General features: G+C 60.4%; 1 protein-coding gene across 1 annotated transcript in view; it reads right to left on the bottom strand.

The window, feature by feature from the left end:
- Positions 1–389: 389 nt before the first annotated feature.
- The window catches only part of LMOD1 (leiomodin 1), a 33442-nt gene continuing 19661 nt past the window's right edge, over positions 390–14170 (bottom strand). Inside the window, exon 2 of the mRNA XM_022562016.3 lies at positions 390–3330. Within this exon, the coding sequence (XP_022417724.3) occupies positions 1741–3330 (1590 nt within the window). The 3' untranslated portion in view covers positions 390–1740. The remainder of the gene's footprint in view (positions 3331–14170) is intronic.

Raw genomic sequence — 14170 nt, 5'->3', positions numbered from 1 at the left:
GCAAGAAAGCCTACATCTGACCCACACCCAGGTGGCAGTTTCACAGCGACAGGGGTGCAGCTCCTTTAGCCGATCAAACCAGAGAGATGCCTTTGCTATGTCGGGAATGGAGGGCGTGGGGCACCAGAGAGATGCCTTTGCTATATCGGGGATGGAGGGCGTGGGGCAGAGGGGGCACAGCAGTGCGGGCACTGCTCCCCAGTGGCCTGGGGCTGCTGGGAGGAGATGGCTGGAGCCCGCGGTTAGGAAGAGTCGCGAAGGAGCATCCAGAACGCGCCTAACATAGTCATCCCAGCGCCCTGCGCTGCCCTCTGCCTGCCACCTCGACGGCGGCTCTGCCCAATGACCCCAGGGCCTGGACAGCGGGTCAGCGGGAGCCCCCCCACCCCGTCTGAGTCTTTCCCTTACGCTCTGCTTTCTGCGGATGGGAGCTTGTGTGTGGCAACCTGGGGAGGCATGGCAGGGAACCTGAGTTTCTGGAGCCCTCCAGGGAGCCCAGGTGAGTATCGGGACCCTCGGGACAGCACAGAGGTGAGCACAGCCAAGCACAGCTAAAGGCTCGTATATATTATCAAAATCTTATGGAAAAACAGATACACAGCTATTTATACAGCAGCAGGTGGGTGTGAGGAAATGTCTGCTTTGGCATCAAACCTTCAGGTCCAGCTGCTGTCTGTCCTCTCCTCATGTCTGGAGCTCACTCCCCCGAGGCTCGCTGCCCCTGCCATGTCCTCTGATTAGCTGGGAGGGGCTTGGGGGTGTCCTCAGCCCCTCCTCCCTCTTCCCTGGGCCCTTGGCCCTCCAGTCTTCCAGGCTTGCCCCACACAGAGAGCCAGCAGCCCAGCGGCCTTGCCCCAAGGGCTCCTCAGAGGCCTGAATCCTGGCCCTAGCGGGGCAGTGGGGCCGGGCGGGTCACGTGGTCCCTGGGAGACATCGTTCCTGGATCCTAGGACTTTGGCAGCTTGCCAGCCGCATGGGACCCAGGCTTGCTGTCTTCTCGGTCACGTGCTGAAAGGACTCTTCTTGTCCAGAAACCTCAGCTCCAGGTATGAGACATTTGTGGAGAGCCTCAGAGACAAGAAAAGGAAAGCAAGGAGAGAAGGCATCCTTCCCGGAGCTGGCCCAGGCCTCCAGCTCTCCCACGGCAGGGCAGGGACGTCCAGGGCAGGTCAGCCGGCGTGGCGGGCGGGGTCTGTGCGGCCCTGGGAAGCGGGGCCTGGGCAGGCGTGGCGTCGCGGATGGCGCCTGCAGCCTGGTCCTACTGCAGCAGCTTGGGCACCTCCACCTGTCCGGGCAGAGCAGAGCCAGTTTAGAGGAGGGAACCCAGCGGGGGCCTCTGGAATCCCTCTCACTTCCTTTCCTGCTGGGCTCACAAAGAGATGAAGTGTGGACAGAGGGAGCCCTTCCCCTTTTCTGTGAAAACCGGATGCCATCGAATGACCCTGGAGTTACAGTCGAGGTTGTGCAGTGTCTCAGGAGTGACCATGTAGGGGTGGGGTCAGCGGGGCAGAGGATCGAGACTCTACCACCCAGGGAGGCCGAGTCTTGAGAACCAGGTCTCCAGGGACGGAGTGCTTCCCATAGACCTTTGGGATAAACTGACCTGTAGGACTTGGCTGGTCCTGAGAGGGAATTAGGAAAACAAAGACCATTTGGGTTTGGGGAATGGGGGGAGGGAGGAAGGGTCTGAAGCTTCTTCTCCATTTCTGGGAGAAACGGGTTTCACTGCTGGGTGAGGGGCTAAAGGGCCCCCCCCACCCCAGAGGAAGGCCAGACTCCCTCGCGGGCAAGGCGGGGCGGCCAGCCTGGGGCAGAGGGCGGTGGGACGGGCCAGCCCCCTCCCGGCCCCGCCCCGCACTGCGGCTGAGCGCACCCACTCACCTTCTTGAGCTGCTTCAGGTTGCTAGAGCGGATGGCGGCCAGCAGCTGGTCCCGGGAGTTCTTCTCCTGGGCGGGGAGGACCTTGTCGCCCATCTTCCGCTGGGTGGCCGGCGAGAGCGAGTTCTTCAGGTTCTCCATGAGGAGCGGTGGGGCCAGGGGCGGCGGCGGGGGCGGGGGCGCGGCTGGGGCGCCCCCTTTCCCCGGGGAGGTCCTGGGAGCGGCCCTGGGGGACGACTGCGGGGAGGGTCTGGGGGAGCCCCGGGCGGGGGCCCCGGCTCGGGGCACCTCCAGCAGCGCCTCGGCCCCACGGGCCTCCCGCTCCTGCCGGCGCTCCTGCAGCCGCTTCTGCCGCTGCCGGTCCATGTTGCGGCTGAGCAGGTTGGTGACGGTCATGCGGGGCCCGGCCAGCTCGAAGTGGTAGCCCAGCTTGAGCAGCGTGGTGTTCTCCTTGAGCAGCTTGGCCATCTCCATCTCGGTCTTGCCGCCACAGATGTGGCGCTGATTGTGGAAGCGGAGCTCCGTCAGCGAGCTGTTCTGCAGGAGGGCCCGGAAGATGGCCAGGATGCCCTTGCCGGTGATGCGGTTGGAGTCCAGGTTCAGGCTGGTGATGGTCTTGTTGGCCTTCAGCATGATGGCGATGGCGAACGCCACGTGGTCGTCCGCCCGCGTGTTGGCCAAGGCGAAGACCTTGACGGCCGTGTTGAACTCCAGCGCCTCGGCGAAGCGCACCAGGATCTCGGTGGTGATGCAGTCCGAGTTGTTCACGTTGAGCTCGGTCACCTCCGGGTCGTTGCTCTTCACCCGCTCCAGGGGCTCGTCAAAGACGCTGGGGGCCGCCTCCTCCTCAGCCTGGGCGGGCCCGTCGGTGGGCTCAGCGGGGGCTCCAGGGGCTGATCTCTCTGGCGCCGGGCTCTTGGTCTCTTCACGGGGGGCCTCTGCACGACGGGGCTCCTCTTTTCTGGCCTTCTTGTCCTCCGGCCTGGCACCCCTGTCCCTGCTCCCTCTCTCCACCTCCTGGCCCTCCGTCCGGGCGTCCGTGTCCTTCCTCTGCCCCTTCACCTTCTCGGCCCCCTCTCTCTGGCTTGCTTCCTTCTTCTCCTCTCCCTTCTTCCCCTTGTCTCCGCTCGCACTGCCCTGCTTCTCCTCGTCCTTCCTGGGGGCTGCCGTCCCCTCCTGCGCCCGCCCCTCCTTCCCGGCCTCCTTCTTGTCCACCGCGGCCCTGACCCGGCCCTTCTCGAGGCCCCTGATGAGCTTCTCCTCCTTGGGCCTCTCTGAGCCTTTGCTTTCAGCTTCGTCCTTGTCTCTTGAGAAGCTTTTCTTCAAACCGCCCCTCTTTGGCTCCTTCCCCAGGTCTGAGTCCCGTCTGGGGCCCAGGGGCTTTTTGCTGGCATCTCTGCCCCTTTCCTCTCCCTTCTTGGCATCTGTCTTGGTCTCCACTTGCTTGCCCTCCTAAGAATTCAGGAAAGAAAAATAAACATGAAGAGCTGGCTACGGAGGCAGAGGAATGAACCTGGGGACAGCGTGGGGGTCACTTATGGAGCCGCCTGGAGCCTCCAGACAGCCTCCGTTGAGGACGCCGTGCGGGGGCCTGGGGTCACGTGCAGAGACCGAGCTGACATCGGACTCACAGAATGTCAGGGTCGTGAGGCCCCAAAGGGAATTCCTGGACAACTGTGGCCCTTCCTCCCCAGAGGATCTCAGACCCTGAAGCGCCCCCCTCTGTCGTGGGTGACTGGGAAGGTGGACCCTGCTGAGCCTTGCTGGAACATCCTTAGAACTGGTCGTGTCTTTGTTTAAAATTTTAGATTTTTGTCCATATTGCTTTCTTCGTGTTAAATTTGATTTTTTACAGTATTCGTTAAAACATTAGTTGTCTTGATCTCTGGGCTGCTGGGCTCCCCTTGCTTCCTGTGCTCCGGGCGGGAGCCTCAGGGCCTTGCCCTGGCTCCCAGCAGTAGGTCAGTGATTCTCAGATCCTGGGGTTTTTACAGCCGAGACCTTTTCAGAGGAAAAAAAGGTTGGAGGGACCAACAAAGGACTGCTTATGTTTTATTTTATCAGTTAGGAGTATTTGTAAATTCTGTCCACCATCCTCATCTCGTTGAAATAAGAAGGAGTCAACAATAACGAAGGAAGGTAGACGTAACAGAATAAAGGACATACCTTTGCATCAAATATATGTGGCTTTTTGAAAAGTCCACATTAATTCCCTTATTTTTTAGTAAGCGCTTTGCTAAGGCCCAGCCCTCTCTGTAAGGAGCCCGGGACCCGCCAGGTCAGCTGACCTCGGGAGAGCTGGACCCATGCTGCAGCGGCGGGGGCCGTGGCAAGGATGCTGCGTTGAACTAGAGGCTGGAGCGTGAATCCTGCACCTTATTCTGAGAGCCACGGGAGCAGCTGAATTGCCTAAGATGAGCTATTAGATTTAACCCTGTCCAACTGTGATAGACCCCAGGGCAGCCGGGACCCCAGGGATGCCCCGATGTCCTTCTGAAGGTTCTTAAAAGGAGGAGGCTGTGGCCCGAGTGGTGGGAGGTGTTCTGTCTCTCAGGAGCCAGGGGGGACAGAAGCCCACTCGGCCTACGTGGCCCTTCCTCACATATGTCCCGGAGGGAGTGGGGTGCCGGTTGGCCCTATGGAAACAGCGTGCACCTGGACCACAAACACATGCCCTCGGGGACCAGCCCCAGGGTTCATTTAGCTCCGCTGCCAGAATCCCATCAGGCAGCCACGGGGCACGGGGCCTGGTGAGCCAGGGCCTTGCAAGGCACCACTTCCCCCTCCTGCCTCGCAGGCCCAGGTCGGGGCTCGTGGGGCACAGAGCCCTCTCCCACTCACTCCAGCTCCCAGAACCGGGGTGACCCTTCAGAGCACCTTCCAGGGCTGGGCCAGGAGGGGTGGCGACCGTGCCTTGATTCGAAAGGGAGAGAGGAACTTGCAGATAAGAGGCCAGTGAGGGGCCCGGTGGCTCAGCCCTTTTAGGACATTTGTAAGAACCCACCCACCGTCTGGCCAGGAAGCCCCTCTCCCGCCGGGTTCAGAGTGGTTCCATCACAGATGCCGTCCCCTCGAGGAGATGTGGGGGAGCTGGGGCCGTGGCCCACCCCCCAGATGGAGGTCAGGCGCCCGGCCGTGCCCACGGCACACGGTCCTGCTGCCCTCTGCAGAGCTCCCATGCCGCTCGCAGGCCTGGCTTGGAGGGAAACCGGGGATCCAGAGGGATGATAACTTAGCCAGCTTCAGCCAGCGTTCGCGAGAACCCGACTTCAGACCTGTCTCACTGGCGCCCCCGTGGGGCGGGGTGGGGGGATGGGCAAAGGCACCACCCCCTGCTGCCCGCAGAACCTGCACCGCCCGCACGCAGCCTCTCAGGACTGTTTTCCAACATCCTAGCCCTCTCTCTGCCCCCGCGTTGTCTTCACCGGGATTCTCCCCCGACCTCACGCGCTCCCCGCACCGGCTCCTAGTGGGCTGGGCTGGGCCACGTGTCTGCTCTACAGGGGGGGCGCCATCCCTTTAAAAAGAACCTAATGAAAAACAGGCCGGGGGTGGGGGGGTGCGGGGTGGCGCTGAGTAATCGTCGTTGCCTCCAAATAGCCAGGAATGAGTGGGGCTGGGGCCGAGAGCTCAGACGTTGCCTTAAAAGGAGAAGCAGCCCAGCGTCGTCCCAGGGCCGGGCTTCCGCGGAGCCGAGCTTCTCGGCACAGAGCACGCTGCCTCCTTGCTTGCGTGACGCGGACGCCAGGCCGACTTCTGCTGCTGGAACTGGGGCTGCATCCTGGTGACCTCTGGGGGTGACTCTGTGTTCTTGTCTCTAGGCCCCTCGACGAAGAGGGTTTAGGTTGAGTTGAACTAGGGACCTCCATGGAGCAAAGGTCTGCAGGCCTCTGGATGACACTAAGCAGAGTTACCTTCTTCCTTTGGGAAAAGCTTTCGGGTCAGGGGTGGCCACAGGCGTGGTTAGGGACTTCCTCGTGGACGCAGGGGAGTGGAAAGCGTGACCTCGGAAAATCTCTAAGGACCTGTGACAGTGGCAGGGACCTGCCGTGAGTCCAGGGTCAGGGTCAGGGAAGGAAGCAGCTCCTGGCCCCCAGCTCCTCCAGGCCTTTTGGCCTCATGACTTTGCTCTGTACCTTCACGTGGTCAGGACCCAGGTGACGCGTCTTTGGCGGGTGTGGACAGCAGGATGCAGTGTCTTTCCCCACCTTGGGCCTTGCACCACTTCCCCGGGAAGTCTCGTCTAATTGGACAGGGGAGAGCATTTCCCACTTCCACTGCCAAAGCAGGAGAGGAAAGGAAGTGCGTGCCTGTCGGGAAGTCCCTAAAAATGAGGACCCCCCCTCCCCGCCTGGTGTGCTGCACTGAGCCCCCGGCCCAGCGGTGCCCTGCGAGCTCACGCTGACTGCCACCAGGTCCTCTCTGTCCTTCCCGTGACCCATCACCTGAGGAAGAGTAATCCTGGCCCAAGGCATCTGCAAGGAGGGGTCGCAGGCCCCCAGAGGGCAGGTGGAGCCTGGGAAACGCCTCAGAAGGGGAGGGAGTGCAGAGCAGACCCGCTAGCCTGGGAGGGGGCGGAGCCGAGGGGCGGAGCCAAGGGGCAGGGGTGTGGCCACCGCCTTGAGTTTAGGTGCATTTGCTCCTTCCCCACGGCAAGAGCAGGGTGATGCACACCCAGATGGTTCTGTGTCCCCAGGGCTGCGTGGTGAGGCCCTTGAAGGTCTGTGTCCGGTGCATCCGGGCTGCGGGCAGGGACGCGCTGCCAGCATTCTCTCCCCAGACCTCACTGAAGCTCTGGGGGCGCTGACAGCCTCAAGGGTGTGGAGCGGAGCCCCTTAGAAGACAGCATTTCCCCTGGGCCTTGGCTGGGGCTGCTTCTTTTTCCTCCCTGGTCAAGGTTCCATTTCCCGGGAAAGCATCAGGGGGCGTGTCCTGCTCCCATGCTCAGAGCGCCCCCCCAAACACCTCTCCTTCCTGTCCTGCACCTGCACTCCCCACCAGCCCCTCCGTGTCTCACAGCCCAGCTCGCACCCCCCTGCTTCTCCCCTGAAGCCGGCTGGCCGAGGGCTGGGGCCCTGGCCCCCACTCTCTCCAGGCACCTGGTGACCTCTGATGTCAGGCACTGCAGCTGTCAGGGCCGTCTGTCTACAAGGGAGGGCAGGGAGGAGACGGCCATGGGCTGGGGGCGCCCGAAGTTCCCCTGGGAGGGCAGCTCCCTTACAGGGCTGGCGGGCGTGAGGGCAGCACAGGGGCAGGGCCAGGGTTCATGGGGGCCTGGAGAGCTCACTCCCTCCAGCCTCCTGCTGCACGGAGGGCCAGCTCTCTCACTGTTTTCCACCAAGAAGAAAGAGTCTAGATTCTCCCAACAAGAAGTTTCAGCAGAGTCCATTGTCTTTGGGGGGAAGCGGTATTCCTGGGGCTGGCAGTCCTGGGAGGGACGGCGGTGCCCGTTTCCCTTGGTGGTTCGCGGGCAGGAGCCTCTCCTGAGGCTTAGGCCAGCTCATTGGACTGAGCTTCAGGTCTGTAACAACTGATCATCCCCTAGAAGGCTACCGGTTCCCTCCAGGGCTGTCGGGAAAATTCTGCCTATAGTTGCATGGGCGTTCATTGGCTTTCCAGGCAGCTTGCAGGAAACTGAGACCCAGAGGGTGGCTTGGAGCTGGGGGAGGGGGAGGGGGCACGGAAGGAGGGGGCATAGGACTTTGGCACCCCTTGGTTAACATTCCCGGAAACATACTTTTTGGGGTGTTCACGGCTCATACAGACACTCAGCTCCTGCCCATAACTGGTGTCTGGTTAGTCCCCTGAGAACGGGGGCTGGGAGTGGAATTCCCATTGCTGGGCTGGGGTCTGGGCCCCTCACTGTGAGGGCAGCACCGTGGCTTCTCGCACTCTCTGAGGCCCAGGACGCTGCTCCCAGCTCTGCAGCTCCCGACACAAGGCCTGCAAGTGGGCAGTGCCTGTCGGGACGACGGCCATGCCAGGCGAGGACACGCTCAGGGCCCTCCGTGCTCCCAGTCTGGAGCCCCATGGGTGGATAAGGTTAGCGCCAGTCCGCACCCGCGAACACAACAAGCTGTGCTGGAGGCTGTGCCCCTCGACCCCCAAAAGAAAGCCTCCTGCCTGCTCAGGACGCCCGGGGACGTGTGGCCCTGAGCCCAGGGGCCAAGGTCAAGAGGTGAAGAGGAGCCACCCCTGACACCCAGGCTCCAGCCCATCCTGGGGACTGCACACCAGGGACGGCGAGGCACCCACTGTCCTGCCCAGTGAGGAAACCGGTCATTTCCCAGCTTTGGCCGCGTCTGGAGCGGGCACCACGCCCCCCGCCCCTGCCGGAACTCTCAGCCCCAGTGCGATGCTCTGCAGGGCTGTCATCCCCATTTCACACAGGAAGAAACTGAAACCCAAGGCCGCACGGCTACCCCCGAGGAGGCTGGGCCTCCAGCTCTGGGGTCTGAACCGTTTCCTCCACAGCCCACCGTCCTGGGTTTCACTGAAACGCTGTGCTGAGGGCTTGGCTTGAGCCGTCCCTCCCGTTACTCCTGACCGTCTGTCCATTCATCCATCCATCCATCCATCCAAGCAGGCAGAGGGAGCTGAGCTCCAGGCTTAGCAGGAGGAAGCTTGGGGACGTGGGGGTGAGGGCCTCACCCGCGATGACCTTCCCTGGTGTCTCACGGGCTGCCTTTCGCTGTCCCTACACGCCTTTATCACGTCGTCAGAGTATCTTGGAAACAAACACGGAAAACCCACCGCCGTTGGACAGTGTGTGGAAGGGGAGCATGTGGGCCGGGGGCCAGTGCTAACGTTTTCCTGGCTCTGCGGACGGCATATCGGGGGAAGTGAGAGGCTGGAGGTCAAGCTCAGATCTCCTGGGCTCTTCACTGCCCTTCCTGCCATCCGAGGAGTGGGTGCCACCCCCCCTCCAGGAGCTCCTGGCAAAGCACGTGGAGCACACCTGACGTTTGTCCCCTGGGTGCCCGGTCGTTGGCACACACAGAGGGACAGCTCTGCACCAGGCTGGGGGAGGATGCAGGTGACCCCGCGTCCCCCTGGAAAGGCTTGGCCCCTGGGGTGCAGAGAGGGCAGGGTGGGAATCCCCCAGGAGCCCGGGACTGGGGTGGGACGGGCAGCCAGCATTCCCTGGTTCCCCTGGATTTCACGTCCAGGCTGGCAGGAGGGGCCCCGTGACCTCTGCTAAGGTAGGCTGGTGGGGAAACAGTCTCGTGGGAAAGAAGGTCAAAAAAAGGAAGGCTCCCACCTGCTCAGGGCACGTGGGGACATGTGCAACCTGGGGGGCACTTCTTATTTAGATGCTGAAGGAGTCAGCGTCTGCAACCCCGGGCCTCTACTTCCCCGTGTTGGTTTTCCCACATTACTTGGCACTGACACTGAAATTCAGAGGGCCTGTGTGCTTGACAAGGGCCAGAAATGAAATAGATGGAGGCTTGGAAGTCAGTCCTGAGGACCCTGACCTGCTTTCCCGCCCGGCCCCGGACCTGCAGCCCAGAACCGCTTAGGCAGACCGCTGAGCCGGGTCAGACCGGCGGGGCAGTGTGAGGCCCGGGCTGCTGGGGGAGGATGCAGGTGACCCCGCGTCCCCTGGAAAGACGGCCCAGGCTCTGCCTTCCAGCAGGGCCAGCGGGGGGCACTTCTACGTTCCCCACAGCCTCTCCTGAGGAGGCCAAGCCCCAGCCGGGGCCCAGAGGCCCTCGGGGAGTCTGCTTAGGCTCCCAGCCTCGAGGATGTCCGGAGCTGGGGAGGGAGGTGGGAGCTGAGAGGCAGCAAGACAAGCCGGCCAGCACCAGAGCCTGCTCCCCAGGATGGCCCTTGAAGGAAGGCGGTAAACAGGGAGGCGGCCCTGGGGACCAAGGTGGGAGGCTCGGGGCGGGGGCCCCTGACAGCCACTTTTATGGCTTTACTCTCCACCTCTACCGCTTTATCCCAAAGGACGGAGCAGCTGGGGAGAGGCTGCATTTGCTTTTCCAAACCAGAGACCGGTTACCTTCAGGCCGAGACCTGACGCCCAGGACTGGCACCCATGGGCTAGTTTCCGGCTGCTTCCCCAGCGGCTTCCCTCTGGGCCACCACCTGGAACGTGGTCCTTCAGGACAAGGCTGGAGCCCCCCACTGACTACTCAGTTCTCACCCCATCACCGCGGACCCTCTTGTTGCTGAGGAAGGTGCGTGGGTGAGAGTGAGATGAGGTCCTGCTAAATGGAGGGGTCACCTGCCAGACAGGGACCCTCGAAAAGCTCGAATTCAGAATTTCTTCCTTTTTAAGGCTAACATCCCATTATATGTGCAGACCACTCACCCTCGGATGGACCCTTGGGTTGCTTCTGCCTTTTGGCTGCGTGAATCAGCTTCTGAGCGCGGCTGGGCAGGGGTGTGTCTTGAGTCCCCGCTTTCAATCCTTTTTTTAAAAATCCCTTTTCACATACTTCATTATTTATTTGTTTTAAAAAATAGTCCTCAAATTTTAGGTTGTGTATTTCTTTTTCTTTTAAATTAATTATTTACTTATTTATTTATTTGGCTGTGTCGGGTCTTAGATGTGGCACGCGGGATTTTTGGTTGCGGCGCGTGGGCTCTTTGTTGTGGCGCACAGACTTCTAATTGTGACCTACGGGTTCTAGAGCGCGGGCTCATTAGTTGCAAGGTGTGGGCTTAGCTGCCCCGCGGCATGTGGGATCTTAGTTCCCCGACCAGGGATCGAACTTGCGTCCCCTGCATGGGAAGGCACAGCCTTGAGCACTGGACCGCCAGGGAAGTCCCCTTGCTTTCAATCCTTTTGGGTCTGTACCCAGAAACAGCATCCCTGGAGCGAAACCCAGGTTCTGGCTTCTCTACACCAGCTGCCAGGACTGCTTCACCACCCAACCCTCCTTGTACCGAGTGTGCCAATCACATCCTCACAAAATCCTCAACCGTGGTCACAGCCACCATGCAAGCCCCGGCCTGACTCTCGCCCACTGCGTGTCTGTGCTGCTCCGCACCAAGGCTGCTAGACACACCGCCTCCTGAGCCCCAGCTCTGACGGCAGAATGCCCGGGTCCAGCCTTTGCTTTCACGTGAACTTGGGGACCACAGTCCTTCCCGGGCTGTCCAGTGGCTTCAACAAAGTTGCATGAAGCTCTAACAGTGCCCAGCGCACAGGAGCTCCCGGCAAAGTCAGGCGTCCTCATTGAGCGCATGTGCCAGTCTACAGCCCCTCCTGCTCTCCTTGCCCCTGACCCGCCCCACCCCCAGTCTCAGCAGACCGCCTCCTCCACGAAAGTCCCCGGAATAAACAGAAACCAACTGCGGGAATCCTCCCTCCTCCTGTCCAGGGCTCCCCTGCCTGGGGCTCTGGCTCCCAGCCCCACGCCCTGCACCTCCGCCTCCCAGAACCCTAACCTCTTCCCCTTCCCTGGTCCCCTCCCATCGCCTTGTAAAAGTGCTCACACCTCTCCCAGCACCAGGACGACCAGATCCTGCCTCAAGCCCACCGCCCCGCCCAAGTGCCCTCTGTCTCTATCCTTTTACCCCAGCCTCCCCCAAAGAGTTCTTTTTAAATCCCTGTTCATCTCTGCATCCAACACAGTTTCGCCTCAACCCCCAACATTCCACGGAAATGTCTCACCCAGATCATCGCTGACCTTGTTGCTAAATCGGATTTAGGTCTTTTATTCCTTATCTTGCTTAGTTGCTTGGAAAACATGTGACACTGTGGACCAGCCCTCCCCTCCCCCCTCGAGCCACCTCCTGGCCCTCTGGCAGCTCCTTCTCAGTCCCCAGGCCGTCCTCCTCTGCCTGCCCCTTAAACGTGGGTCTTTTCAAGGTTTTCGTTGAAGCCTCCTTCATTTGCTCTTTTAGACTCTCCCTGGGTCACCTCGTCCACTCTGATGGCATCAGTTGGGTTCTATGTCCTGGTGTCTCTTGAAGCTGTACTTCCGGGCCAGAACCCCCTACGGAGGTTCGGACCCTAGTAACCAACTGTCTAATGAACATCTCAGCTTACCAGCCCCAATGCGCCCCCAAAACTCCTCTTCTCTCCCCGCCACCACACCTGCTCCATCTTGGTGGGTGGGTCCCCAAATCCATCCTGATGAGAAGGGGTGGTGTAGCATGTGGGGGGCGGCATGGACCCCTCTGCCTCACTCATCCCTGCTCCCCTTCCCAAGAGATTCATCCTCCACACTACCTTCTCCATCCTCACCAATGCTCCTCTGGCCCAGGCCCTGTCACCTCTCACCTGGGTCACTGCAGACCTTCTCACTGGCCTGCTCTCTGCCGGGACACTCTACCCGGGACCTTTCTGGAGTACAGATCTGCCAACTCACTCCCTTCCCTGAAACCTTCTGGTGGCTCCCCAGCCCCCCAGGGTAAGCCTTGACTCCCAAGACCTCACCCCAACTTGCATTCCTTCCCACCAGCCCCACCTTTGCCTTCGCCTTCGAGGGACCCAGACTGCGGGCTTTTGCGACGATGTTCTCACTGCTTGGAAAGCTTTTCCTCCTTTTTCCTGGTAAATTCTTACCCTAATTTTGAACCATGAGGGATCTTAGCTTAGATCTTTAAATCAGCTGGGATTTATTTTGGAGTATGTTAGGAGGTAGCAATCTAACTTTTTCCCCAAACTAATGTCTGAGCTATGTAATGTCTGGATTACTTTTATGATAAGAAAAAAAAAAAGTTGTTGCAGAAAAAGAAAAGGAAAGAAAATTGTCTTTAGATATTTCAGTTTCATAGCAAAAAAAAGGAAAAAGAAAAACAAAACAAAAAACCAAAACCCCTCAGGTCAGCAGCAGCTAGGAGGGACGGATAGGGACAGAGATGGGCGTTGATTCCCCATCACGCAGCCCAGCGGCGCTGTGCCAGGACCCACCACGGAACCTGACCCTTGCCCGGCCTCGTTCCAGCAACTATGAGGTCAGCGCAGTGATAAACATGAGGGCTGCTCAGAGGGCAGGGGGGCTCAGGCGCTGCCTCCCACCCCAGTATAAACAGTTTATCTTTACCTCCCGGGATGGAGGGTGCTTTGTGAACCCGGGACACGGGGCACTTTCTGCTGGCATCCAGCGCGAGGCCAGGCTGCCTCTGTGTCCGCTTTGCCCTGTGCGTGGAGGGAAGGAGGCCAGCGTCTTCTGGGAAGCAGGTGACGTGGAGACTCGGTGGTCCAGCCCCTGCACCGAACACCTCACCAAACTCTGCCCCTTGGCAGCTTGAGGTCCTCGAGGGCAAAGACTTCGTGTGAAAGAGACGTGAAGTGCTGACCAGGGGCAGGACACCTGCCGGCGGGGACAGGGGAGAGTCTGGGGCCCTTGCCCCCTCCTACGAGCTCCAAAAGCCACCCAAAGAAGGGAGGGGCCTGTCTGCGGCCACCGGCATTTCCCTGCAGGGAAGGGGGCGCCAGGTCAGGGGTGGGTCGCGGCTGCACTGGGCCTGCCCTGGCCAGACCCCCGCGGGCAGTGTGAGGCTGGAAGGAACCACCTCCAGGGCAGAAGGAAGGGTGTCTGGTGGATCTCCTCTGCCCCGAAGGCTCAGCGGCAGTGTCTCTGTGGGCCTCAGGGACCTGTCTCTGGCCGCTGGGTCTGGTGACTCAGGGTAGGAAGCTTGTAGCAAACCCCATTTTTGGAGAAACTGGGAAAGCACACGGTAGAAACAAACAAGTCGCTTTGGCTCTCTGCTGTCCGCCGGGCTCGGCTGCCCTGAGCGCCTGCAATTCGTCCCAGGCAGACGCAAGCCAGTGAGTCTGGAGAAGGCTGTAAAGAGCCGCTTAGATGTGAACGTTTGCCTCCTGTCCCTCCTGCCACCCCTGGGACCTCAGTGGGACCCAGGGAATGAGATGAGCAGTTTAATAATTTTTAAGTAGCTTTTCTCAATTTTAGTGCTTATAATTATTATAAGAGATCGTTTCCTTCAATTTTAACATTACTTTGTCCCAGTTATCTAGGGTTCATATTCCAACCTTCTGTGGCAACTCAATTTTACATAGTATTTTGAAAGGTAATTGTAACGTCCCTGGGTCCCACTGAGGTCCCGGGGTGGCAGGAGGGACACGCCGTCCTCTTGCCCAGCTGTGAGAGGGGGCCTGGCTCTCCCACAGCTCCTCCCGCCTGTTCTGGACAGAGGCCTGGACTCTGCTCTGCCCCAGGCCCCGAGCCCGGCTTCAGGCTTCAAGTCACCATCTTGAAAGGCTTAATTCCTGGACAAGGGGCCTCATACTTCAGTTCTGCACTGGGTCCAGATGATTCTGGAGCCAGTGTCGGGCCAAATAGGGAAAGAGGAGGGAGGATGCAGCGGCAGG

This window comes from Delphinapterus leucas, chromosome 1 (genome assembly GCF_059928025.1).
Source record: "Delphinapterus leucas isolate spDelLeu-1000000601 "Yukka" chromosome 1, BTC_Dleu_Yukka2, whole genome shotgun sequence".
In the NCBI taxonomy this organism is placed as follows: Eukaryota; Metazoa; Chordata; class Mammalia; order Artiodactyla; family Monodontidae; genus Delphinapterus; species Delphinapterus leucas.
The sequence above is the reverse complement of the archived record's forward strand: the minus strand, read 5'-3'. Positions and strand labels throughout refer to the sequence as shown.